The 25,396-nt window shown below is 47.1% G+C and overlaps 2 protein-coding genes across 3 annotated transcripts; both read right to left on the minus strand.

The window, feature by feature from the left end:
• Positions 1 to 800: 800 nt before the first annotated feature.
• Positions 801 to 4,312, minus strand: LAMTOR4 (late endosomal/lysosomal adaptor, MAPK and MTOR activator 4). Its single transcript, XM_069980756.1, has 4 exons — positions 4,259 to 4,312; positions 1,890 to 1,970; positions 1,683 to 1,797; positions 801 to 1,035 (listed from the first exon to the last, which is right to left on the minus strand). The coding sequence occupies exons 1-4, from the start codon at positions 4,259 to 4,261 to the stop codon at positions 938 to 940; spliced, it is 297 nt and encodes a 98-aa protein (XP_069836857.1). The 5' UTR covers positions 4,262 to 4,312; the 3' UTR covers positions 801 to 937.
• A 4,544-nt stretch (positions 4,313 to 8,856) lies between these two features.
• LOC138799530 (transmembrane protein 272-like) lies at positions 8,857 to 24,830 on the minus strand. 2 transcript variants are annotated; one of them, XM_069980975.1, is made up of 5 exons: positions 23,644 to 24,830; positions 14,025 to 14,143; positions 13,654 to 13,704; positions 11,981 to 12,178; positions 8,857 to 9,204 (listed from the first exon to the last, which is right to left on the minus strand). In XM_069980975.1, exons 2-5 carry the CDS (start codon positions 14,098 to 14,100, stop codon positions 8,999 to 9,001), a joined length of 531 nt encoding a protein of 176 aa, XP_069837076.1. In that variant the 5' UTR covers positions 14,101 to 14,143; positions 23,644 to 24,830; the 3' UTR covers positions 8,857 to 8,998. The 2 variants fall into 2 exon arrangements, with proteins under 2 accessions (XP_069837076.1, XP_069836982.1); XM_069980881.1 differs by lacking the exon at positions 23,644 to 24,830 and adding an exon at positions 15,197 to 15,373.
• Positions 24,831 to 25,396: the final 566 nt, after the last annotated feature.

The following is a 25,396-nucleotide window of genomic DNA, read 5'->3' on the forward strand; positions in this document are numbered from 1 at the left end:
CGAACGTTCGGGTTCGGATTGAGCATGCTTGAGGCTCGCTCATCTCTAGTAATAATGCCTCCTGTACCATCATACAGATATAGTGCCCCCTAGGTGTAACTAGCTGGGGGATTGTCCAGTGTTCTGTGTTTAATATACCGCTGCTGGTGCACTAGACCTAAACGTCCGATGCTTACTTCTCCGCGCTCCCTCTGTGTCCCCTGCTGACAGCAAAAACTCCACTCTCCAATAGATTACAGGTTATATTGAATCTTTCCCCATAAAGATATAGATCAATCCGCTCAGCTCCTCCTGCTCTATACCATGATGCCGACAGCTTAGATAGAGGTTTCATGGTGACGGGTTCCCTTTAAAGAATCTCAGATAATTTTTTTTTTTGAACAGACAGGTTGGCAAGCAATAAAATATGATAAATCATTCCATAAACCTTTTGTGAATTTTTAATAAACTTTATATATAAAGCAGCATACACAGAAAACTTTGGAGAGGACGACTCCTACTATATCCAGGACAAAATCCCACAATCACTTCCGGGGAGGCGGTATCCGCTAATGTCCTCAGGAAAAAAAAAATGCTTACACAAACACACCCCCCCCCCCAAAAAAATAAAGAAGAAAAGAAAAGAGAAAATATCTCCAGGGAGGGAGGACTCTGCAATGTCCTGGACACATCCCCAAAATCTGCTTCCACCAACGAGTTATCCACTTATGTTGCTCCAAAATACCTTGAATATATTTTCAGGAGGGGAGGAGCCTTACATCCCGGACGAGCCCCCATAATTTACTTCCATGGGTGGGGGGGGGGGGGGTGTCTAGAATTTATCTCCGGGGAGGATGACTCTGTAATCTGTCGGACAAACTCGTGAAATTACTTTCTGTACACAAATCGGACATATTAAGTTCAACAAACGTGGACCTAGCAAAGGGCAGGGTGGCTGCTAAACGCTGACTGGCTCCCGCACTACATTATGGCGCTTCACCACGTAGATCTTCTGTCCAGAGATGGTGACGAGGTAAGAGTGCTCCCCGAAAACAACTGCAGAGAGGACAAGACGTGGATTTGGTTATAATGTTCACACCTCGGCTCACTATATTTATATAGACTGTAAGCTACGATTCTCTGGTAGCAGCCAGCAAAAAAAAAATAAAAAAAAATCTTTCAAATTAACTGGTATAGATTTGTAGGTTACTTCTATTTAAAAATCTCCCATCTTCCAGTACTTATTAGTAGTTGTATGCTCTGCAGGAAGTGGTGTATTCTCTCCAGTCTGACACACTGCTCTCTGCTGCCACCTCTGTCCATGTCAGGAATAGAGTTGCGCTCCCGGGAATATGTGGCCAGGGTATTCCAGATAGATCACAGGCATCATGATCGAGCCAAAACTCCGAACAGTTGGCCGATCTCTAGTCAGGAACTTTCCAGAACAGTAGCAAATCCCTATAGAAAACCTTTCCTGCTCTGGACAGTTCCTGATATGGACAGAGGTGGCTGCAGAGAGCACTGTGCCAGACTGGAGAGAATACACCACTTCCTGTAGGACATACAGCAGCTGATAAGTACTGGAAGATTGGAGATTTTTAAATAGAAGTAAATTACAAATCTATACAACTTTCTTACACCAGTTGATTTGAAAGAATTTTCTTTTTTTGCCAGAGTACCCCTTTAAGTCGGTGTATACTCACTGCTCATGCGCTTGAAAGGTGTCTGGTCCCCCAGGCCGTGGAAGCTGCAGGCTGTGGTCACCATCTCTCGGATCACACCGGCCAATCGCTCGTCGTTCTCCAGGTCACCAGCGCTCTAAGGGGGCAGTAATGATTCCAGATACAGATGACTTGTTATAAATCCAAGGTCCGATGATCCAGACCTGGTCAGATCCTGATCCTACTTACCGCCAGCACTCCATCCTCACTCATCACCAGGTAACCCAACTGATCGGGGATCCGCTCCAGGCCCTGAGTCAGGGTGGATGTCTGAGAGACAAAGAAAACAAACATAGGACATATGTAACTCCAGATCAGAGTACTACTCATCCTGAGCCTCCTTGTTCATGAATATAATGCATAGACTATAGTGATATCTGAGCACTACTCATCCTGGGCCTCCTGGTTCATGAATATAATGCATAGACTATAGTGATATCTGAGCACTGCTCATCCTGAGTCTCCTGGTTCATGAATATAATGCATAGACTACAGTTATATCCTGATCACTGCTCATCCTGGGCCTCCTGGTTCATGAAAATAATGCATAAACTATAGTCATATCTGAGCACTGCTCATCCTGGGCCTCCTGGTTCATGAATATAACACAGACTATAGTGATATCTGAGCACTGCTCATCCTGGGCCTCCTGGTTCATGAATATAACACAGACTATAGTGATATCTGAGCACTGCTCATCTTGGGCCTCCTGGTTCATGAATATAATGCATAGACTATAGTGATATCTGAGCACTGCTCATCCTGAGTCTCCTGGTTCATGAATATAATGCATAGACTACAGTTATATCCTGATCACTGCTCATCCTGGGCCTCCTGGTTCATGAAAATAATGCATAAACTATAGTCATATCTGAGCACTGCTCATCCTGGGCCTCCTGGTTCATGAATATAATGCATAGACTATAGTGATATCTGAGCACTGCTCATCCTGGGCCTCCTGGTTCATGAATATAACACAGACTATAGTGATATCTGAGCACTGCTCATCCTGTGCCTCCTGGTTCATGAATATAATGCATAGACTACAGTGACATATCAGCACTGCTCATCCTGGGCCTCCTGGTTCATAAATATAATAAAGACTATAGTGATATCTGAGCACTGCTCATCCTAAGCCTCCTGGTTCATGAATATAACACATAGACTATAGTGATATCTGAGCACTGCTCATCCTGAGCCTCCTGGTTCATGAATATAACACAGACTATAGTGATATCTGAGCACTGCTCATATTCATGAACCAGGAGGCCCAGGATGAGCAGTGCTCAGATATCACTATAGTCTATGTGTTATATTCATGAACCAGGAGGCTTAGGATGAGCAGTGCTCAGATATCACTATAGTCTATGCATTATATTCATGAACCAGGAGGCCCAGGATGAGCAGTGCTCAGATATCACTATAGTCTTTGTTATATTCATGAACCAGGAGGCCCAGGATGAGCAGTGCTCAGATATCACTATAGTCTGTGTTATATTCATGAACCAGGAGGCCCAGGATAACACAGACTATAGTGATATCTGAGCACTGCTCATCCTGGGCCTCCTGGTTCATGGATATAATGCATAGACTATAGTGATATCTGAGCACTGCTCATCCTGGGCCTCCTGGTTCATGAATATAACATATAGTGATATCTGAGCACTGCTCATCCTGGGCCTCCTGGTTCATGAATATAACACACAGACTATAGTGATATCTGAGCACTGCTCATCCTGGGCCTCCTGGTTCATGAATATAACAGACTATAGTGATATCTGAGCACTGCTCATCCTGAGCCTCCTTGTTCATGAATATAATGCATAGACTATAGTGATATCTGAGCACTGCTCATCCTGGGCCTCCTGGTTCATGGATATAATGCATAGACTATAGTGATATCTGAGCACTGCTCATCCTGGGCCTCCTGGTTCATGAATATAACATAGACTATAGTGATATCTGAGCACTGCTCATCCTGCCCCTCCAGGTTCATGAATATAATGCATAGACTATAGTGATATCTGAGCACTGCTCATCCTGGGCCTCCTGGTTCATTAATATAATGCATAGACTATAGTGATATCTGAGCACTGCTCATCCTGGGCCTCCTGGTTCATGAATATAACACAGACTACAGTGATATCTGAGCACTGCTCATCCTGGGCCTCCTGGTTCATGAATATAACACAGACTATAGTGATATATGAGCACTGCTCATCCTGCGCCTCCTGGTTCATGAATATAACACAGACTATAGTGATATCTGAGCACTGCTCATCCTGGGCCTCCTGGTTCATGAATATAACACAGACTACAGTGATATCTGAGCACTGCTCATCCTGAGCCTCCTGGTTCATGAATATAACACAGACTACAGTGATATCTGAGCACTGCTCATCCTGGGCCTCCTGGTTCATGGATATAATGCATAGACTACCGTGAAGACTGACACTTTAAAGTAACGGAGGTTTAGAGGACGCTCTGGGTGTATAGAGCGCTGTCTATTCTCTATGGACACTAATAAACGTAATTATTACAGCAAGATCATCACCCACCATTTCTGCAGCTACTTCTCCCGACCACTTCCTCCTGAGCTCTCTGCTCCGCCCCTCCGTTTCCTATAGGCTGGTCACTATAGGACTATCACACGACTGGCTGGATTCACTGTCAATCACAGATAAGCCCCACCTGCCTTTTGCGCTCAGTCGTGATTCACATGACTTAGATCTTCCTTCTCATTGGTTCAAATACAGGTCAATGATCGGATTGGTTCACTCTGTATGTTCTGCCCACTCTCCCGTACGTTAGAGGCCGAGTGTACGCTAAGCAATACTGCACGGGTAGATGTCCACGCTGCGTGTGGTGTCGGCCATATTTGTGTAGTCAGAGATGAATAGAGATTTATGTAAGTAGCGCACCCATCATGGCTCCTATTGTGAAGACATATGAGATTGGGATTTTATCAGGGCGTCACTTATATTGCGTAGATGTCACATGAGTCTGACTCTGGGATGGGAACAGTATCAGTTCCAAAAGTTCTGTGAGCAGCTCGTTTTCTTTATGTGTTTTTATTAGTAACAACAATAGTGCCATTGTGTCAGAGACCACCATAGTGCTTATAATGCAGCTACAGGGACCCCCATAACACTGACAAACACAGCTCCAATAATATCCACAGCTCCCCTATTAATTTTGAGATCTGATCTGGTGTCTCGGAAGAAGTCCCACCAAATGTATAAAAGAGGGCAGACTCACCCGTCCCTGTACCTCTATTGAGCCTCTCCCAGTCCCGTTGACCAAAAGAATATGTGTAACTGGACTTTTCCTTTGAGGTCTGACTTAAAGGAGAAGTCCGGCGAAAATTTTTATTAAAGTACTGTATTGCCCCCCAAAAGTTATACAAATCCCCAATATACACTTATTACGGGAAATGTACATAAAGTGCTTTTTTCCCTGCACTTACTACTGCATCAAGGCTTCACTTCCTGGATAACATGGTGATGTCACTTCCTAGATAACATGGTGATGTCACTTCCTGGACAACATGGTGATGTCACTTCTTGGATAGCATGGTGATGTCACTACCCGACTCCCAGAGCTGTGCGGGCTGTGGCTGCTGGAGAGGATGATGGCAGAGGGATGGTCAGTGTCCCTCCAGTGCCCTGTGTCCCTCAATGTCCCCCTGCCATCATCCTCTCCAGCAGCCACAGCCCGCACAGCTCTGGGAGTCGGGTCGTGACATCACCATGTTATCCAGGAAGTGACATCACCATGTTATCCAGGAAGTGACATCATCATGTTATCCAGGAAGTGACATCACCATGTTATCCAGGAAGTGACATCACCATGTTATCCAGGAAGTGACATCACCATGTTATCCAGGAAGTGAAGCCTTGATGCAGTAGTAAGTGCAGGGAAAAAAGCACTTTATAAGCATTTCCCGTAATAAGTGTATATTGGGGATTTGTATAACTTTTTGGGGGCAATACAATACTTTAATAAAAATTTTCGCCGGACTTCTCCTTTAACCTCTTAAAGGGGTAGTGCGGCGCTAAGAAATCATTCACTGAATAACACACATTACAAAGTTATACAACTTTGTAATGTATATTATGTCTGTGAATGGCCCCCTTCCCTGTGTCCCCCCACCCTCGCCCGTGTACCCGGAAGTGTTGGTGCATTATACATTACCTGATCCGTGTCGCAGGCAGTCCGCCATCTTGTGCCGCAACGTCACAGTTATACTCAGCCAATCGCGGCTGAGCATCTGATGACGCGGCAGAGGGTGGCCGGCACTCGGGAAGATCGGAGAGCTTCAGCCGGCCGACCGAAGATGACGTTGCGGCACAAGATGGCGGACGGGCGCGACACGGATCAGGTAATGTATAATGCACCAACACTTCCGGGTACACGTGCGGGGGTGGGGGGACACAGGGAAGCAGGCGATTCACAGACATAACATACATTACAAAGTTGTATAACTTTGTAATGTGTGTTATTCTGTGAATAATTTCTTAGCGCCGCACTACCCCTTTAAGGACGGAGCCAATTTTCGTTTTTGCGTTTTCGTTTTTTCCTCCTTGTGCTTAAAAGGCCATAGCACTTGCATTTTTCCACCTAGAAACCCACATTAGCCCTTATTTTTTGCGTCACTAATTGTACTTTGCAATGACGGGCTGAATTTTTTCATAAAGTACACTGCGAAACCAGAAAAAAATTCAATGTGTGGTGAAATTGAACAAAAAAAAAAACTTTTTTTTTTATTTAGGGGGTTTTTGTTTTTACGCCATTCGCCCTAGGGTAAAACGTACTTGTTATATATGTTCCTCAAGTCGTTAAGATTACAACGATATGTAACATGTATAACTTTTATATTATCTGATGGCCTGTAAAAAATTCAAACCATTGTTAACAAATATACGTTCCTTAAAATCGCTCCATTCCCAGGCTTATAGCGCTTTTATCCTTTGTTCTATGGGGCTGTGTGAGGTGTCAGTTTTTGTTCGCTTTTTATTACATTTTTTCTAGATTTGATGCGACCAAAAATGCGCAATTTTGCTCTTCGGGATTTTTTTGGGGCGCTTACGCTGTTTACCGTGCGAGATCAGGAATGTGATGAATTAATAGTTCGGGTGATAGCAAACATGTTTATTTATTTATTTACTTTTATTTAAAACCTGGGGAAGGGGGGTGATTCAGACATTTATTAGCGGAGGGGGCTTTTTACTAATAACAACACTTTTTTTTTTTTTTTTTACTCTTTTTACTCTTTTTTATACTAGTAGCCCTCCTGGGGTTAGGGTTGTTCCCCCCCTGGGGTTAGGGTTATTTCCCCCTGGGGTTAGGGTTATTCCCCCCCTGGGGTTAGGGTTATTCCCCCCCTGGGGTTAGGGTTATTCCCCCCTGGGGTTAGGGTTATTCCCCCCTGGGTTTAGGGTTATTCCCCCCCTGGGGTTAGGGTTATTCCCCCCCTGGGGTTAGGGTTATTCCCCCCTGGGGTTAGGGTTATTCCCCCCTGGGTTTAGGGTTATTCCCCCCTGGGGTTAGGGTTATTCCCCCTGGGGTTAGGGTTATTCCCCCTGGGGGACTTCTAGTATAAGTATACTGATCTCTCATTGAGATCTATGCTGTATACTTATACAGCAAAGATCAATGAGATCGGCACTCGGATGCTTTCGGCTGCTGCAGCCGAAAGCATCCAAGTGCCGAGCCGGGATCAGCGCCATTTTGGCGGAGATCCCAGCCGGAGCAGGATGTGTGGTTTGCTCCCAGAGGAGCGATCCAGCCCACTAGACACCAGGGAAGTGCTGCATCTGGTAATCGGATGCAGCTGTCATCTTTGACAGCTGCATCTGATGACTGGATTATCGGGCACGGCGATCGGGCCATGCCCGCTAATACCCGCGGTCCTGGGCTACACGCGGCACCTGGGACCGCGGCGGTTCAGAGCGGGGTCGCCGCGTCCTTAAGAGGTTAATCTCGGGGTCCTTATCTGGTTCAAAGTCTGAATTGATCTGGGGTTTTAGGGTTTTTTGTTTGTTTTGAGAGCATGGAGGCCGAGATGCTGAAGATGAGAACATAGTTTTGCCTCCTTATAAATCACTGGTCAGACCACACATTGTATATACTGTGTACAGCATCGGGCATCAGTATATAAGAAGGACACAGCTGAACTGGAGCAGGTGCAGAGGAGGGCAAAAAAGGTCATTAAGGGAATGGGAGGGTTACAGTACCAGGACAGGTTATCAAGCTTGGGGTTATTTACACTAGAAAAAAGACGTCTTAGGGGCGATCTGATCACAATGTACAAATATATGAATGGACAGTACAGAGATCTTTGTAGTGGTCTCCTTACTCCTAGGTCTGTAACCATGACAGGGGGCATCCCCCATCCCCTACAGGAAAGAAGGTTTCACCATCAGCATCAACGCGGGTTCTTTACCGTAAGAGCAGTGAGACTATGGAACTCTCTATATTCTTTACTGTAAGAGCAGTGCGACAATGGAACTCTCTGCCACATGATGTTGTCATGGCCGATTCATTATATAAGCATAAGGGAGGCCTGGATGCTTTTCCTGATGAATACAATATAACAAGTTATGGACATTAGATTTCCGGTGATACGTTGATCCAGGGATTATTCTGATCGCCATTGGAGTCGGGAGGGAGTTTTCTCCCTGTGGTGGGGCAATTGTCATCTGCCTCATAGGGGTTTTTGCCTTCCTCTGGATCAACACAGTAGGATTTCTTTAGGTTGAACCTGATGGACTCTTGTCTTCTTTCATCCTTATTAACTATGTTATTATGTAAATTTGGAGTCTGATTTGGGGTCAGCCATTTGTATTACTTTAAGGATTTGGACTGAAGGAGTAATATATTAGAGGTATTGGGGGGGGGGGGCTGAATTTATTCTGGTATCTGATCTGGGATTGATGTCTCCTACTCCCCCTTCCTACATCCATTACTTCTCCTACTCCATTACTTATCTGGCTAGTACAGTATATTATGGCAGAGTTTATTCCTGGGAGCGGCATATCACTGCAGAGGCCGAAGAGGAGAGCGCCCACCAGTGCAAGCCGCAGTACAGAACAAGGAGCCTGAGCATGTACGTGCCGTCTTATGGGACACGACGTCTTATAACAATCTCGCATCACATTTTTTTTATTTTTAAGGCTGGATTTTGGCTATAGGGCCAGTTGTCTCTGAACTGCAAATGTTATCATCTCAATGAAAAGATATAAGAAAATGTTATCATCATCTCCATGATGCAGTCCAAGCAGTACAATACAGAGGGTTCAGTTACTGCGACCCCCAAATATGGACCTTTTCAGAAGATAGAGACCCAGCAGTAAACAGAGGTAGGTGCACAGCAGGACCAGGAAGCAGAGGTGGCACAAGGTGATTGTCCAGAAGGCGTACAGGTAGAGCACCCGGTTACATTGCTTCAAGCTTGATGGATCATCCCAGGATTCATGGTTTAGAGAGTATATCCATACATTACCTGCGGAGGGGAGAAAGGTGAGTGTGATAGTGACCTCCTATTGTGACTTCCTGCATTATTAGCCGTGCCTCCCCCAGCTATCCTCCAAGAACTGTCTGCATTATCAGCTGTACCTACCCCGGCTATCCTCCAGGAATTGCCTGCATTATCACCTCCCCTTTACCTTGGCTATCCTCCAGGAACTGCCCAAATTATCAGCTGCATTATCACCCCCCCCCCCTTCCTGGGCTATCCTCCAGAAACTGCCTGCATTATGAGCTGTGCCTTCCCACGCCTATTCTCCAGAAACTGCCTGCATTACTAGCTGTACCTTCCACAGCTATCCTCCAGGAACTGCCTGTATTATCAGCTTTACCTTCCCTGGATATCCTCCAGGAACTGCCTGCATTATCAGCTGTACATCCCCTGGATAGCCTTCAGGAACTGCCTGCATTATTAGCTTTGCCTCCCTCGGCTATCCTTCAGGAACTGCCCACATTATCAGCTGTACCTCTCCCGGCTATCCTCCAGGAACTGCCTGCATTATCAGCTGTACCTCCCCTGGATATCCTCCAGGAACTGCCTGCATTATCAGCTGTACCTCCCCTGGATTTCCTCCAGGAACTGCCTGCATTATCAGCTGTGCCTTACCACGGCTATCCTCCAGAAACTGACTGCATTATCAGCTGTGTCTCCCCCAGCTATCCTTCAGGAACTGTCTGCATTATCTCCTCCCCCTTCCCTTGGCTATCCTCCAGGAACTGCCTGAATTATCAGCTGTGTCTCCCCCGGCTATCCTCCAGGAACTGCCTGCATAATCACTCACCCCTCCCCCAGCTATACTTCAGGCACTGCCTGCATTATTTGCTGTGCCCCCCCCCCCCCCCGGCTATCCTTCAGGAACTGTCCGCATTATCACCCACCCCTCCCCCGGCTATCTTTCAGGCACTGCCTGCATTATTAGCTGTGCCTCCCCTGGCTATCCTCCAGGAACTGCCCACATTATCAGCTGTGTCTCTCCCGGCTATCCTCCAGGAACTGCCTGCATTATCAGCTGTGCCTCCCCTGGATATCCTCCAGGAACTGCCTGCATTATCAGCTGTGCCTTACCACGGCCATCCTCCAGAAACTGACTGCATTACTAGCTGTGCCTCCCTCGGCTATCCTCCAGGAACTGCCCGCATTATCAGCTGTGTCTCCCCCAGCTATCCTTCAGGAACTGTCTGCATTATCTCCTCCCCCTTCCCTTGGCTATCTTCCAGGAACTGCCTGAATTATCAGCTGTGTCTCCCTCGGCTATCCTCCAGGAACTGCCTGCATTATCACCTCCCCCTTCCCCGGCTATCTTCCTGGAACTGCCTGCATTATTAGCTGTGCCATCCCATGGCTATACTCCAGGAACTGCCTGTATTATCACCTCCCCCTCCCCTGGCTATCCTCCAGGAACTGCCTGCATTATTAGCTGTACCTCCCCTGGCTATCCTCCAGGAACTGCCTGCATAATCACTCACCCCTCCCCCGGCTATTCTTCAAGAACTGCCTGCATAATCACTCACCCCTCCCCCAGCTATCCTTCAGGCACTGCCTGCATAATCACTCACCCCTCCCCCAGCTATCCTTCAGGCACTGCCTGCATTATTTGCTGTGCCCCCCCCCCCCCCTGGCTATCCTTCAGGAACTGTCCGCATTATCACCCACCCCTCCCCGGCTATCTTTCAGGCACTGCCTGCATTATTAGCTGTGCCTCCCCTGGCTATCCTCCAGGAACTGTCCGCATTATCACCCACCCCTTCCCTGGCTATCCTCCAGAAACTGTCTGCATTATGAGCTGTACCTCCCCCATCTATCCTCCAGGAACTGCCCGCATTATCAGCTGTGTCTCCCCCGGCTATCCTTCAGGAACTGCCTGCATTATCACCTCCCCCTTCCCCGGCTATCTTCCTGGAACTGCCTGCATTATTAGCTGTGCCATCCCATGGCTATACTCCAGGAACTGCCTGTATTATCACCTCCCCCTCCCCTGGCTATCCTCCAGGAACTGCCTGCATTATTAGCTGTACCTCCCCTGGCTATCCTCCAGGAGCTGCCTGCATAATCACTCACCCCTCCCCCGGCTATTCTTCAAGAACTGCCTGCATAATCACTCACCCCTCCCCCAGCTATCCTTCAGGTACTGCCTGCATAATCACTCACCCCTCCCCCAGCTATCCTTCAGGCACTGCCTGCATTATTTGCTGTGCCCCCCCTCCGGCTATCCTTCAGGAACTGTCCGCATTATCACCCACCCCTCCCCGGCTATCTTTCAGGCACTGCCTGCATTATTAGCTGTGCCTCCCCTGGCTATCCTCCAGGAACTGTCCGCATTATCACCCACCCCTTCCCTGGCTATCCTCCAGAAACTGTCTGCATTATGAGCTGTACCTCCCCCATCTATCCTCCAGGAACTGCCCGCATTATCAGCTGTGTCTCCCCCGGCTATCCTTCAGGAACTGCCTGCATTATCACCTCCCCTTTCCCTTGGCTATCCTCCAGGAACTGTCTGCATTACCACCCACCCCTTCCCTGGCTATCCTCCAGGCACTGCCTGCATTATCACCCGCCCCTTCCCTGGCTATCCTCCAGGAACTGTCCGCATTATCACCCACCCCTTCCCTGGCTATCCAGTCTGCTGCACTGAAAGCCAGTCAAGTATATTCTTGTAACTGAAGGACCAGGGTATCTTAGGAAGAAGTTAATATTTTACTCCCTCTGCTTAATAGTCCGTGTCTCCCATGTCATCGGCCTCGGTGATATTTACCTGCAATGAAGAAGGCGAAGAGGAAGAGGAGCATTACACCCTGAGAACAGAGATTGGCCAAAGTTACCCATGTGGCCTGATCTTCATCTACACAGGGCAGGCAGGTCATGGAGAGGTACAGGAGACACCCCACCCCCGATATGATGAGATAGTATGGGATGAGGTACTGCCCGGGGCAGTCATTTATATAGATCACTCCTGGGGGGAAATGGAGAGAAAGAAGACAGCAGTATTAAAGGGGGAAATACCATTTAAATCAACTGGGGCTAGAAAGTTATATAGATTTATAAATTACTTCTATTTACATAGCTCAAGTCTTCTAGTACTTATCAGCTGGATATTGCCCTGCAGCAGGTGGTTTATTCTTTCCAGTCTCTGCTTGCTGCTGCCACCTCTGTCCATGCCAGGAACTGTCCATAGAGGTAGAGGATTTCTATGGGGATTAAAGGGGTGCTGCAGCATGGGGGCACTTTCTGGGGGGGACCGGGGAGGAGTTGGCTGAAATAAAAGACGTCCTCTCACCTCCCCGGTTCCAGCTGTATTAATGCTTCACTTACTGAATAAATAATCCATGAACCTTGGTGAGTGCCACTTCACAGGAGAAGGACCTCCTCCATGAACCTTGGTGAGTGCCACTTCACAGGGCAAGGACCTCCTCCATGAACCTTGGTGAGTGCCACTTCACAGGGCAAGGACCTCCTCCATGAACCTTGGTGAGTGCCACTTCACAGGGCAAGGACCTCCTTCATGAACCTTGGCAAGTGTTAATTCACAGGGCAAGGACCTCCTCCATGAACCTTGGTGAGTGCCACTTCACAGGGCAAGGACCTCATCCATGAACCTTGGCAAGTGTTAATTCACAGGGCAAGGACCTCCTCCATGAACCTTGGTGAGTGCCACTTCACAGGGCAAGGACCTCCTCCATGAACCTTGGTGAGTGCCACTTCACAGGGCAAGGACCTCCTCCATGAACCTTGGCGAGTGCCACTTCACAGGGCAAGGACCTCATCCATGAACCTTGGCAAGTGTTAATTCACAGGGCAAGGACCTCCTCCATGAACCTTGGTGAGTGCCACTTCACAGGGCAAGGACCTCCTCCATGAACCTTGGTGAGTGCCACTTCACAGGGCAAGGACCTCCTCCATGAACCTTGGTGAGTGCCACTTCACAGGGCAAGGACCCCCTCCATGAACCTTGGTGAGTGCCACTTCACAGGGCAAGGACCTCCTTCATGAACCTTGGTGAGTGCCACTTCACAGGGCAGGGACCTCCTCCATCTCGACCTCCGTCCCTGAAGAGTTATGGTATTACTAATGTCCACCTAAAACACACACATGTGACTGTCAGCTGTACCATGACTCTGCCAGAGGAAGAGGAGGAGGAGGAGGAGGAGGAGAGGACTCACTACAGTGCTGGCCATATATGGGCAATGACATCATCAGAGCTTCCCCAGCAATATATCTCTCTATATGCCTATACAGTGGGCTATACTCCAGCCTCCCATCAGAGGGGTATACTAGCAATATACTCCAGTACATAGGTATGGGTGATACACAGTAATACATCAGCAGCAGCTTGTTGATGGTTTCCAAAGTAGAGACAATACTGAACAATAATGGTGGAGGTCTACTTGCTGTTTTTTGGGAGGGGAGTTTATACCATGGAAGACTCACCGATAGTGATACTGGCAATGTTAACGGCAACCAGGATGCACTTCAGGGCAACTGTAAGAAGAAGGAACAGGGGTCATGAGATCAGGCCATCTATAATGATACAGAACCATTATATGGCAGCTGGACCTTGTGAAATTGCAAAGTAGTTCCCCGGACAGTCTCCCGACTCTTACCCCCCCTCTCTCCATTGACAGTACACACACTCAGCCAAGCTGAACATGCATGTGGGGGCAGGAGGGATTGGGAGAAGTAGCTGTCGGCCAAACATCTATCTTATATGTATGACCAGTGTTATACCAGGAGGACACCTCTGCCATCTTGTCCCCATGTACCCCAATGGTCGTCTTCCTTGAACCATTATATACACTCACTTGACACTGTCTTCGGCAGGAAGGACTCCTGGACGAGGCTCAGCAGCGGGGTGCGGGGGTTTTCCGCTCCGTCCATGTCACCCACTCACCGAGGACCTACTGCCGTACACTCAGAGAACCTATGTGAGGGTGGGACACGGTACATAGAGGTTACAGACGTGTCATCACTGTAGGGTATTGGTCACTTTGGACATAGAAAGTAAGTATGTGTACTTCATATTTTATGAGTGTCATTGAATCCACCATGTTGGCAATGGTCGGTCAGCTTTCCGTGTGTGATTTTGGTGAGGAAATTGATTTTGTTATAAGTGGCTCCAGAAATGTCTGTCCCCCCCCCCCTCCATCTACTGCTCCCTTTTATTACCCTATGGACAAACCCAAACCAAACTTGTAGGTTAATGTGGTAACAGACCATCTAACTGAGATATCTTGGCTGGTAAAGTGGTGACCATTAGTGTTGAATGAGCATGCCAACCGCTTGATATCTGTCTGGAGACGTTGGATGAAGCCCTAGGGAATCGTGGTGGAATACATAAATATAACCATATGCCATAGAGTTATCCATGGCTACATCCTACTTCTCCAGGCGTCGGGGGTCAAATGTTGAACGTTCGCCATGTTTGTTCAACACTACTTTCCAAACCTGAGAAGATCCTGCCCGTCAGACATCTGTCCACCCTCTGTGCTGTATGCGAAGAAGGATTGGGTGCATAGATGTTACAAGATCTCCATGTGGGTGCCAGAAATACATGGTGGTAGATGGGGCGCTCCACTCTCTTCAGTGCCCACCACCCCATCCAGGACTAATGAAACTGATGGCACCTCCACAGTGGACAATCCTACTGACCCCATGAAGTGGCCTCTATATAAAGTGCCCCATCCTATTCACATGGATGATCAGTAAGGTTCCTTGGGACAATCCCATCCTTTGTTTGCCATGGGTCCAGGTATTAGTGGAGATGGGACCACCTAGGACTGGGCCCCTTCTCTCCAATGGCCCCATATGGTTTTTCTCTATATACAACCGTAACAATAACCATTTGTAATGGACAAAGCAAAAGTTCCTGACAAAAACTAAAACCTGGCCCGTTTATCGCTGACCTGGACCCAGAACCCTCTAAGACTACTAATATAAATATACTCATGTAGATCATAAGACGCATTATACTCACCGGAGCCAGAAGCCGCATTGAGCAGGGAGGAATGGCGGACACTGGATATAACTGCGAGAAACTAAAGCCGAAAGCAACAACCACAAGATCACCATCATCTGATATCTACTTCCTCTATAGAAGTGTGTGACGGGGCAGGAAGGCGAGTGATAGAGAGATACGGCCTGATACTGATATATACACAGCTGCTCCCACCATCAAATCAAGCAAATGCAGAAATCGGGTATCTAATGCGGAACGATTATTGTGCGAATTCGCACAATAACGATCGAATTCGAACGATAATCGTACGTGTAAACGCAGCAAACGATCGAACGACAAGCGAGAAATCGTTCATTTTGATCTTTGAACATGTTCTCAAATCGTCGTTGATCGATTGCAAAAAATTCGCAGATCGTTCCGTGTGAACAGTCGTTCGCCGATTTAACCAGGCTTAAGCGATCGCAAAACGAATTTTCCGTACGATATATTGTACCGTCTAAATGCTGATCATTATGAAAAAAAAAATTGTTACTCCGACATAGTTAATCGTACGATCGGGCCAATTATCGTTACGTGTAAACGCAGCATTAGCCTCTCATGTGATACTCTTTGCTGAGCCAGTAAAGCTAAACTTATCATGGGTGATACTGCCTGCTGAGCTGTGTATCTAAGCCTTTCTTATGTGACTACCCTTCTGATCACAGTCTGCACACGAATGTATGGCATATATGTGCTGCTAAGCCTAAACTTACAATAACCAAATTATACCGCCATATGGAGTCTAAATTATATCCCCCATACCATATGTAAATAATACCTCCATATGGAGTCCATATCATATCCCTATACCATACATAAATAATACCGCCATATGGAGTCCATATCATATCCCTATACCATACATAAATAATACCGCCATATGGAGTCTAAATTATATGCCTCAGTATACAGTATACCGATAATGCCCCCATACCAAGTCCATATCATATCCCTATACTATACATAAATAATACCCCCATACTGAGTTACAATTTATCCCCACACCATCTATAAACGATATGCTATATGGAGTCCAAATTATATTATTATAACATATATAAATATTACCCCCATATGGAGTTCATATCATATCCCCAAACCATACATAAATAATACCACCAATATCCAAGAAAAGAACGATAGCGGCACTCACCAGTAACAGGTAAAACACTGCTTTATTTCAGGGAATCACAAACCAAACAGCAAGTGCGTCCTACTGATAGAGCTACAACCGTTTCACACTTCTGCACCTCTTTCGGCTCTCAAACATAAATAATACCATCATAATACCACCATCAAAATTATATCACCAAAACATGCATGAATAATTCCACCATATAAAGTCCAAATAAAGTCCCCATATGATATATAAATAATACCGCCATATGGAGTCCAAATAATATAATCATAACATATTTAAATATTACCACCATATAGAGTCCATATTATATCCCCATACCATACACAAATAATACCGCCATATGGAGTCCAAATAATATAATCATAACATATTTAAATATTACCACCATATAGAGTCCATAGTATATCCCCATACCATACACAAATAATACCGCCATATGGAGTCCAAATAATATAATCATAACATATTTAAATAATACCGCCATATGGAGTCCAAATAATACACTCACCGGCCACTTTATTAGGTACACCTGTCCAACTGCACGTTACCACTTAATTTCTAATCAGCCAATCACATGGTGGCAACTCAGTGCATTTAGGCATGTAGACATGGTCAAGACAATCTCCTGCAGTTCAAACCGAGCATCAGTATGGGGAAGAAAGGTGATTTGAGTGACTTTGAACGTGGCATGGTTGTTGGTGCCAGAAGGGCTGGTCTGAGTATTTCAGAAACTGCTGATCTACTGGGATTTTCACGCACAACCATCTCTAGGGTTTACAGAGAATGGTCCGAAAAAGAAAAAACATCCAGTGAGCGGCAGTTCTGTGGGCGGAAATGCCTTGTTGATGCCAGAGGTCAGAGGAGAATGGGCAGACTGGTTCAAGCTGATAGAAAGGCAACAGTGACTCAAACCGTTACAACCAAGGTAGGCAGAAGAGCATCTCTGAACGCACAGTACCTCCAACTTTGAGGCAGATGGGCTACAGCAGCAGAAGACCACCCGTTACTAGCATGGTGTACCTAATAAAGTGGCCGGTGAGTGTATAATCATAACATATTTAAATAATACCACCATATAGAGTCCATATTATATCCCCATACCATACACAAATAATACTGCCATATGGAGTCCAAATAATATAATCATAACATATATAAATAATACCGCCATATGGAGTCCAAATAATATAATCATAATATATTTAAATAATACCACCATATAGAGTCCATATTATATCCCCATACCATAAGCAAATAATACCGCCATATGGAGTCCAAATAATATAATTGCAGTGGCCCAGAACAGGCTATCTGTTCACTAGTTTGTATCTACCTCTTTATTATAACTAGTCTTGTCCAGGGAAGGCCGTGGTCCACTGCAACTGTGTGTTGTGTAAGCCCCTGCAGTATTCAGGTTTTGTCATTACACCCATGTCTCATGTATATTTCACTGTATATGCCTAATGGTGATAATGCAAAGGCTGGTGATCACGTGACTGTGCCCTGTTGCCATGGTACCCCCAATAGCCGTCGAGCTTTGGCTGGGGGATACCATGTGACTTCCTGCTGTACCTCAGTCTATTCCCTACCACAGAGGGGATAGGTTGTGTGTGTGACTCCTCTTCACCTTCAGAAGAGGAGCCTCGGTGTGCTCTGCTGCTAAAGTCCACTGGCTGTGTTCCTGTCTCAAGTCTCAAGATCCTCATCTGGGTGCCGTTCTTCAGTCATTCCACTCATCATCTTCTCTAATCATCAACAGCAAGTATTCATCTCAGTTCCATTCCACCCAGCATCTCTTCCTCAGTACCACTACTACTACCCTTATCATCCGGCACGCTCACCTACAGCCTATTGGCGCATCACCCATTACTCTGCCTTATTCAAGTTTGCCTTATTCGCGGTTGCATCCGGAGAGACTGTTGCTATTAGATACCACCGTTACAATAAATATACAACTACCGTTGTTACTGAACCTTGGCATTGGTGTATTAATCGGTGCCCTGACTAGGAACAACGAAGAATCGCATGCCCAGCCTCCGCATGGTTTGGAGCCCGGTTCTCAGCTGTGTTGCCCTCGTGCCAAAACCGTGATAATCCTCTGCTCAGCAGCTGCCCCAGTTCCTGCCAGTAGCTGCACCTATTAGCGGAGTGGCCCCTAGGGGCCCGGGCATCGTATTTTGGCGTCACAAACAGGATACAGATCACGCTGTGTGCCCCCAAGAGTGTACCGCAGCCTCAGAGACTTTGCCAGGTTATCACGGGTGTAATTGAAGTGCCTTGGGCCCTAGGCTGTACAAAAGATGGCCGCTGTCTTCTTCAATTTCTAACTGCGCCATACCCCGGAGAGCGGGAATCGCCCGACGCCATAGACTTTGCATTGACTGCTCCTGATTGGCTGCCCGTGCCGAGTGACGTCACTGTTGCTGGGCAGACTACTGGGCCGGAACTTCAGCCTCTGCGCTCCGCCTTCTCCCAGGTCCTCAAGACTCCGCCGGAGAGTAGCAAGATGGCGACCTGTGAGGACGGTGCGTGTGCGGCTCCCGCTCCTTTTCTACCAAAGCGGCCTGCAAGCCTGCCCGAACTGGATCCGGCCTGCCTGCTGGTCCCACTCCCGTCTGATGACGACTCCAGCTGGGAATCCGCGGCATCAGACACTGCCGGCCCCAGTCGGGCCTCCAGCCTGGATCTCAGCAAACAAATCAAGAAATCTTCTCCGAACCTCAGCCTCTCTCCAGAGCTAGGCCGCTACAGTGACTCGGACTTGGCCTTCTCTACTGGAGGATCCACTTTGCCAGACTGCGATCTGAGTTTGAGTAGTGACGCTCTCGTGGGCCCCTATCCCTGTCCCTAGCAAGGGAAGAAACTCCAAGGCCTCCTGCTTTACGAGCCCATAGTGGCTCCCGGGACCTGAGTCACCTCCCTTACCCCAGTGGGTGTTTCGGGATGAGCCAGCCATCCTTAAGTTAGCCGAGGAGATCCGACAGGCGCTGTCCCTGCTGCCGCCTGTTACTAAAACCGCACCTGCGATGGCTACCACCGCATCCTCTATCTCCACTACTGCCCAGCAGCCGCCTACCACTCATATTGCTAGTGATGCTAGCTCCACCAAGGCGCCCTAGCGCCGCAAGCGTGCCCATCCGTGCCGTACCCAAGCTATGCCCCTCTATGGGATCACCCTTACACCCCCCTTGTGGAGTCTGACGCTACCTCTGAGCGACTTTTCATTTGGAAATTAGAGCGGCCCAAACCTAGTGAAGTCCCCCTGGAAAGATGGAGGGGCACGGTCACTAAATTCGACAAACGTTGGGGATACGGCTTAGTGATGGACTCCTACACTGGCCTACTGGTACTTGTCAATCGCCGGGCTGTCATGAGGGAGTACCATCCGGGCTATCTGAATAATCTCACCCCCGGGGAAATCGTGGAGTACACCCTGGTGGGAGCCCAGAAAGGTCCCTGGGCGGCTGCTATTACCAGGCCTAAGCAGGTAGTACAACGGCCCTTCCTGCCAACCCCCTCAGAAGATTGGGACGAGGACTAACACGATTTCAAACCCCTAGGTTCCCTCAAGGCTGCCTCCAAAGCTGCGGATTCCACCACTACTGCAGCTACTTCCACTCCTTCTACTATTCCCACTGCTGTGGCTAAAGCCGCCTGCTCGACCACCTCAGTGACGTACCACGTGGCTCCCATCATTTCCCCTATCACCACGGTGACGGCTAGCATTGTGGTCACCACTGCATCCAGCGAGGCTTCTGCTCCAGGCTCTTCAAGCTTCTAATACCCATGGCAAAAGAAAAAGAAGAAGCCTACTGAGGATCTTCCTGCCTCCTCACAATAAGTCCTCTACAGAGACTTAACACCATGAGTTTATCCCCAGTTGCATTGTTATGTTTATTTCCTTTGTGACTGTTCATATTACTGTTTCGTTTTAGGTTTGAAAAAGTTCTCTGCAACGTTTAAGGTTCGCACCTGGTCCTCCTGTCCAAGCTTCTCTGTTCATCATCCAGCTATGTGCTGATGGACACTCAACTTGTTACATTGTTCTCTAGTGCCTGTCCCAGAGCTTTTACATGGACAATGATCTATATTGCCTAAAGAGACTCTACCAGAGACACTTACCCAGTTCTTCCTAAAGCACTTTCATTATGTGATTATGTGATTGTCAGAAGTTTATTGTTGCACTCTATTATTGCACTACAGTAGTCAAAAAGGTTATTTTTCATATTAGAGTCATATCTATATATTTTCTTCCTCTGAGTAAGCAGAAAAGTCATTTAGATCGTATCAAAGTCAGATATTTTTCCTCCTCCTCTGAGTAAGAAGTCAGTATATATGTATAGCCTCAGAGAAAGTCTATTTTCTGAAGAGTATATTTTCCAAAGAGTGTATTTCCAAAAGAGTATTGTATTTTCTTCATATATTGTATTATTGTATTTTCAACTGGAAAGGTTATGGGAACCAGTTTGCCTCCAGAAGTCACTGTATTATTTGAGCCAGTTCTCCTCGGGACCTCACAGTATTTGTGGTCTTCTGTGTTTTTCCCTTCCTTGTGTCTCCATTGTTTGTTTATCCCTGTCTTGTCCCAACACAGTAGTTGTTGCACATAGTCACCCTTCATATTTACACTTGTCCATACATATTGCACCTTGGATACCTTTTTGTGTGTTTGGCCTATGGAGTACTTGTGTTGTGTGATTGAGTGATATGTATTGAGGCCTCAACTGTATGTTTGCTTTTATTATATTTGTTCTTTCTCTTTTAGGTGTCCAAGACACTTCACACCAACACCCAAGGCAGTACACAGGTCTTCACGTTTCTCTTTCCAGTAGGGTAACTCATTGTCATTGGAAACCTACTGTCTAAACTGACTGGAATTGAGGGTCGCCCGCCAGCAGTTAAGTAGTCCTGACTTCCATGTCAGATGGTCCACGCGCTAACTACCTGTAACCAGAGTACGTTAGGCACCCCTAGGTGAAGTTCTGCCACTAGGGGTTTTCTCTCTTCATAGTTCCTCTTGTCACCTGTGCCTTGAGCGTGGGAAACACACACCAACACTTACACTCCCATTCATTCCTTTTGTCTAATCGTCCAGTCCATTCATGTTTTGATATCAAGATGCCACCATTTCTATTCGCCGAGGTCGGCTCATTCTTAGTGGGGAGGTATGCAGTGGCCCAGAACAGGCTATCTGTTCACTAGTTTGTATCTACCTCTTTATTATAACTAGTCTTGTTTTGGGAAGGCCGTGGTCCACTGCAACTGCATTCAGGTTTTGTCATTACACCCATGGTACCCCCAATAGCCGTCGGGCTTTGGCTGGGGGATACCATGTGACTTCCTGCTGTACCTCAGTCTATTCCCTATCACAGAGGGGATAGGTTGTGTGTGTGACTCCTCTTCACCTTCAGAAGAGGAGCCTCGGTGTGCTCTGCTGCTACAGTCCACTGGCTGTGTTCCTGTCTCCAGTCTCAAGATCCTCATCTGGGTACCGTTCTTCAGTCATTCCTCTCATCATCTTCTCTAATCATCAACAGCAAGTATTCATCTCAGTTCCATTCCACCCAGCATCTCTTCCTCAGTACCACTACTACTACCCTTATTATCCGGCACGCTCACCTACAGCCTATTGCAGCATCACCCATTACTCTGCCTTATTCCCGGTTGCATCCGGAGAGACTGTTGCTACTAGTTACCACCGTTACAATAAATATACAACTACCGTTGTTTCTGAACCTTGGCATTGGTGTATTAATCGGTGCCCCGACTAGAAACAACGAAGAATCGCATGCCCAGGCTCCGCATGGTCAGGAGTCCGGTTCTCAGCTGTGTTGCCCTCGTGCCAAAACCGTGATAATCCTCTGCTCAGCAGCTGCCCCGGTTCCTGCCAGTAGCTACACCTATTAGCGGAGTGGCCCCTGGGGGGCCGGGCATCGCATGATCATAACATATAAATAATACCACCATATGGAATCCAAATAATATAATCATAACATATATAAACAATATCCTAATATAGAGTCCAAATGATATAACCAAACCATATATAAATAATACATACAGTGCTCTTAAGAGAAGATACAACTACTTTGGTCTTTTGATTATAAGCACTGGCCAGACTGAACCCCAAAACTAATTCAGAGCCCAGAGCAGATTATACCACATAGTGCCCTGCGCCCCGATGTCCCTGCTTCTTTCATGTACTGCCCTGCGCACCCCCGTCCCTGCTTCTTCCATGTACTGCCCTGCGCCCTCTGTCCCTGCTTCTTCCATGCACTGCCCTGCGCCCCCCTGTCCCTGCTTCTTCCATGTACTGCCCTGCGCTCCCTGTCCCTACTTCTTCCATGTACTGCCCTGCGCTCCCTGTCCGTACTTCTTCCATGTACTGCTCTGCGCCCCCTGTCCCTGCTTCTTCCATGTAATGCCCTGCCCCCCCTGTCCCTGCTTCTTCCATGTACTGCCCTGCACCCCCCTGTCCCTGCTTCTTCCATGTACTGCCCTGCGCCCCCCCGTCCCGGCTTCCTCCATGTACTGCCCTGCGCCCCCCTGTCCCTGCTTTTTCTATGTACTGCCCTGCGCCCCCCCGTCCCTGCCCTGCACCCCCCGTCCCTGCTTCTTCCATGTACTGCCCTGCGCCTCCCTGTCCCTGCTTCTTCCATGTACTGCCCGCTGCCCAGCTTTATACTCTACCTGCACAGGCTGCCAGCTTCCCAGCTCTATACTCTACCTGCACTGCTGCCAGCTTCCCAGCTCTATACTCTACCTGCACAGACTGCCAGCTTCCTGATTTATTTCCCCAGCACGTGGAGCAGTGATGTGTATACAGGATGCCAGGATCCTCCTGCTGCCCTCCTGACTAACACTCTGTGGTAAGAACTCATCTGCTTGGGGGGCACCGGAGGAGCAGACAACAGCCTGGTATATCATAGGGCACAGAAAGTGCAGCTCTGGAGTATAATACAGAATGTAACTCAGGATCAGTACAGGATCAGTAATGTAATGTATGTACACAGTGACCCCACCAGCAGAATAGTGACTGCAGCTCTGGGGTATAATACAGGATCAGTAATGTATGTACACAGTGACCCTACCAGCAGAATAGTGAGTGCAGCTCTGGAGTATAATACAGGATGTAAGTCTGGAGAGTGCAGTCAGCACTGACGGAACTGCGCTATATCAGATGTTGGATAGAGGACAAAGACTCAGGTAGCTTATACTCGGGGTGCTCCCAATAAACAGTAGAGTGTAAATGTAACAAACAAAGAGTAAAGCCTGGGGCACTCACCGATGATTTCAAGCTTAGTATTCCTTTATTGCATGTAGTTCATATCCTACGGAAGGGAGGACAAGTGGACTAAGCGGGTGCGTACACCCCCGGGACGACGTTTCACGCCCTTACGGCGCTTCTTCCTGCCGGGAAAATCACCTGACCTTGAGGGAAGGGTGTGTTTAAATACCATCACCAAAATGTAAATCAACACAAAGTGAAAAACACAGGTAAAAAACATTCTCATAGGCAGTTGTTATAGTCGTTTCGCTCGTTCAGTCCCAGCGGTCCCACTGCATTTAATTTGGAGATCTCTGACCAAGAGCCGTCTATGCCAGTCACTCCCGTCTGCTGGGGCTTTAACTCTTTCCAAACCCATATACTGTATGCATGATTTATCGTGCATGTTATTGTATTATGTATTGTTATTATGTATGTTTTTGCAGTAGCCACATTGTTTACACTTTTTGTTACCTTGTGGTAAAGACTGATAGCCAATTAGATGTGGAGCTTTTTGCCTTGTGAACAGTGTTTAATTTCTTAGTGGTATTTTCTAAAAACATATCCAATCAGCCTCTAGCTCCAGATGCATTGTAGATCGCTATAACGTCCAAACTGGTAATGAATTTAGTTTCAGAGAAAATGAAATGTTTAGAATGTTGGCTGAGCGAGCCGCCCATAGTACAACACACCCAGGAGCGTGAGATATTCAGAGGAGGGAAACAATCATCTTTTTCTCCACAGGTTACCCCAGGTGGGGCCATAGACCAATTTCAGAGGGCAGTGGCTGCAGAAGTGAAGGCTGAAGTTTATCCCAAAACTGCATCTAATCTCACTTGGAGAGAAAAAAGAGCACTTACCTGGTTAAAAAGGCGCCCAGATTTGACAGTAAGAACTACATGCAATAAAGGAATACAAAGCTTGAAATCATTGGTGAGTGCCCCAGGCTTTTCTCTCTGTTACATAATACAGGATGAGACTTAGGATCAGTCATTTATTTACAAGCTGAATTATTGGTGGACATGTAATTTATTTGAACAAAAAAAACACAACAATCACTGAACTCGGGGAGAACAGTGAAAAAATCCAATGGAGTACTTATTTACGAGTCTCCACTGATGCAAATATAAAATTTGAATATGCAAAGAAGGGGTCCGTGGAGCCTCAGTTACGAGTCTCAAAACACGGGAATAGCCAGATATCCCTCTCTCTCAGAGAAGGACGCCCGTTGCCAAGGGGTGCCTCCTAGTGGGGAGAGCACCAAACCACCCTGATACGTAGTCCCTCAGGTCCTCACTCTGTTGCGAGCTTTGGGACCTAAATAGGGAAACACCAGGGTGGCCTCTGTAAGTCAAAGTCTAACTCTGTGGCGAGTATAACGACATAAGACAAGAGTTACCAAGACTAGGCTTCCATCCACAGACTGCAGTTTCAGGGTATTTGCCCCTCATCAGTGTGGAGCAGGATTCTGGCTACTGGGGCAATGAAAATAGACCATTGGATTTTTTCACTGTTCTCCCTGAGTTCAGTGATTGTTGTGTTTTGTTGGTCTATTTTCATTGCCCCCGGTAGCCAGAATCCTGCTCCACACTGATGAGGGGCAAATACATCCCCAAACTGCAGTCTGTGGATGGATGCCTAGCCTTGGTAACCCTTGTCATATGTCGTTATACCCGCCACAGAGTTAGGCTGCGTTTACACAGACAGATTTATCTGACAGATTTTTGAAGCCAAAGCCAGGAATGGATTTGAAAAGAGGATTTGAAAAGAG

Source organism: Dendropsophus ebraccatus, chromosome 1 (genome assembly GCF_027789765.1).
Source record: "Dendropsophus ebraccatus isolate aDenEbr1 chromosome 1, aDenEbr1.pat, whole genome shotgun sequence".
NCBI lineage: Eukaryota > Metazoa > Chordata > Amphibia > Anura > Hylidae > Dendropsophus > Dendropsophus ebraccatus.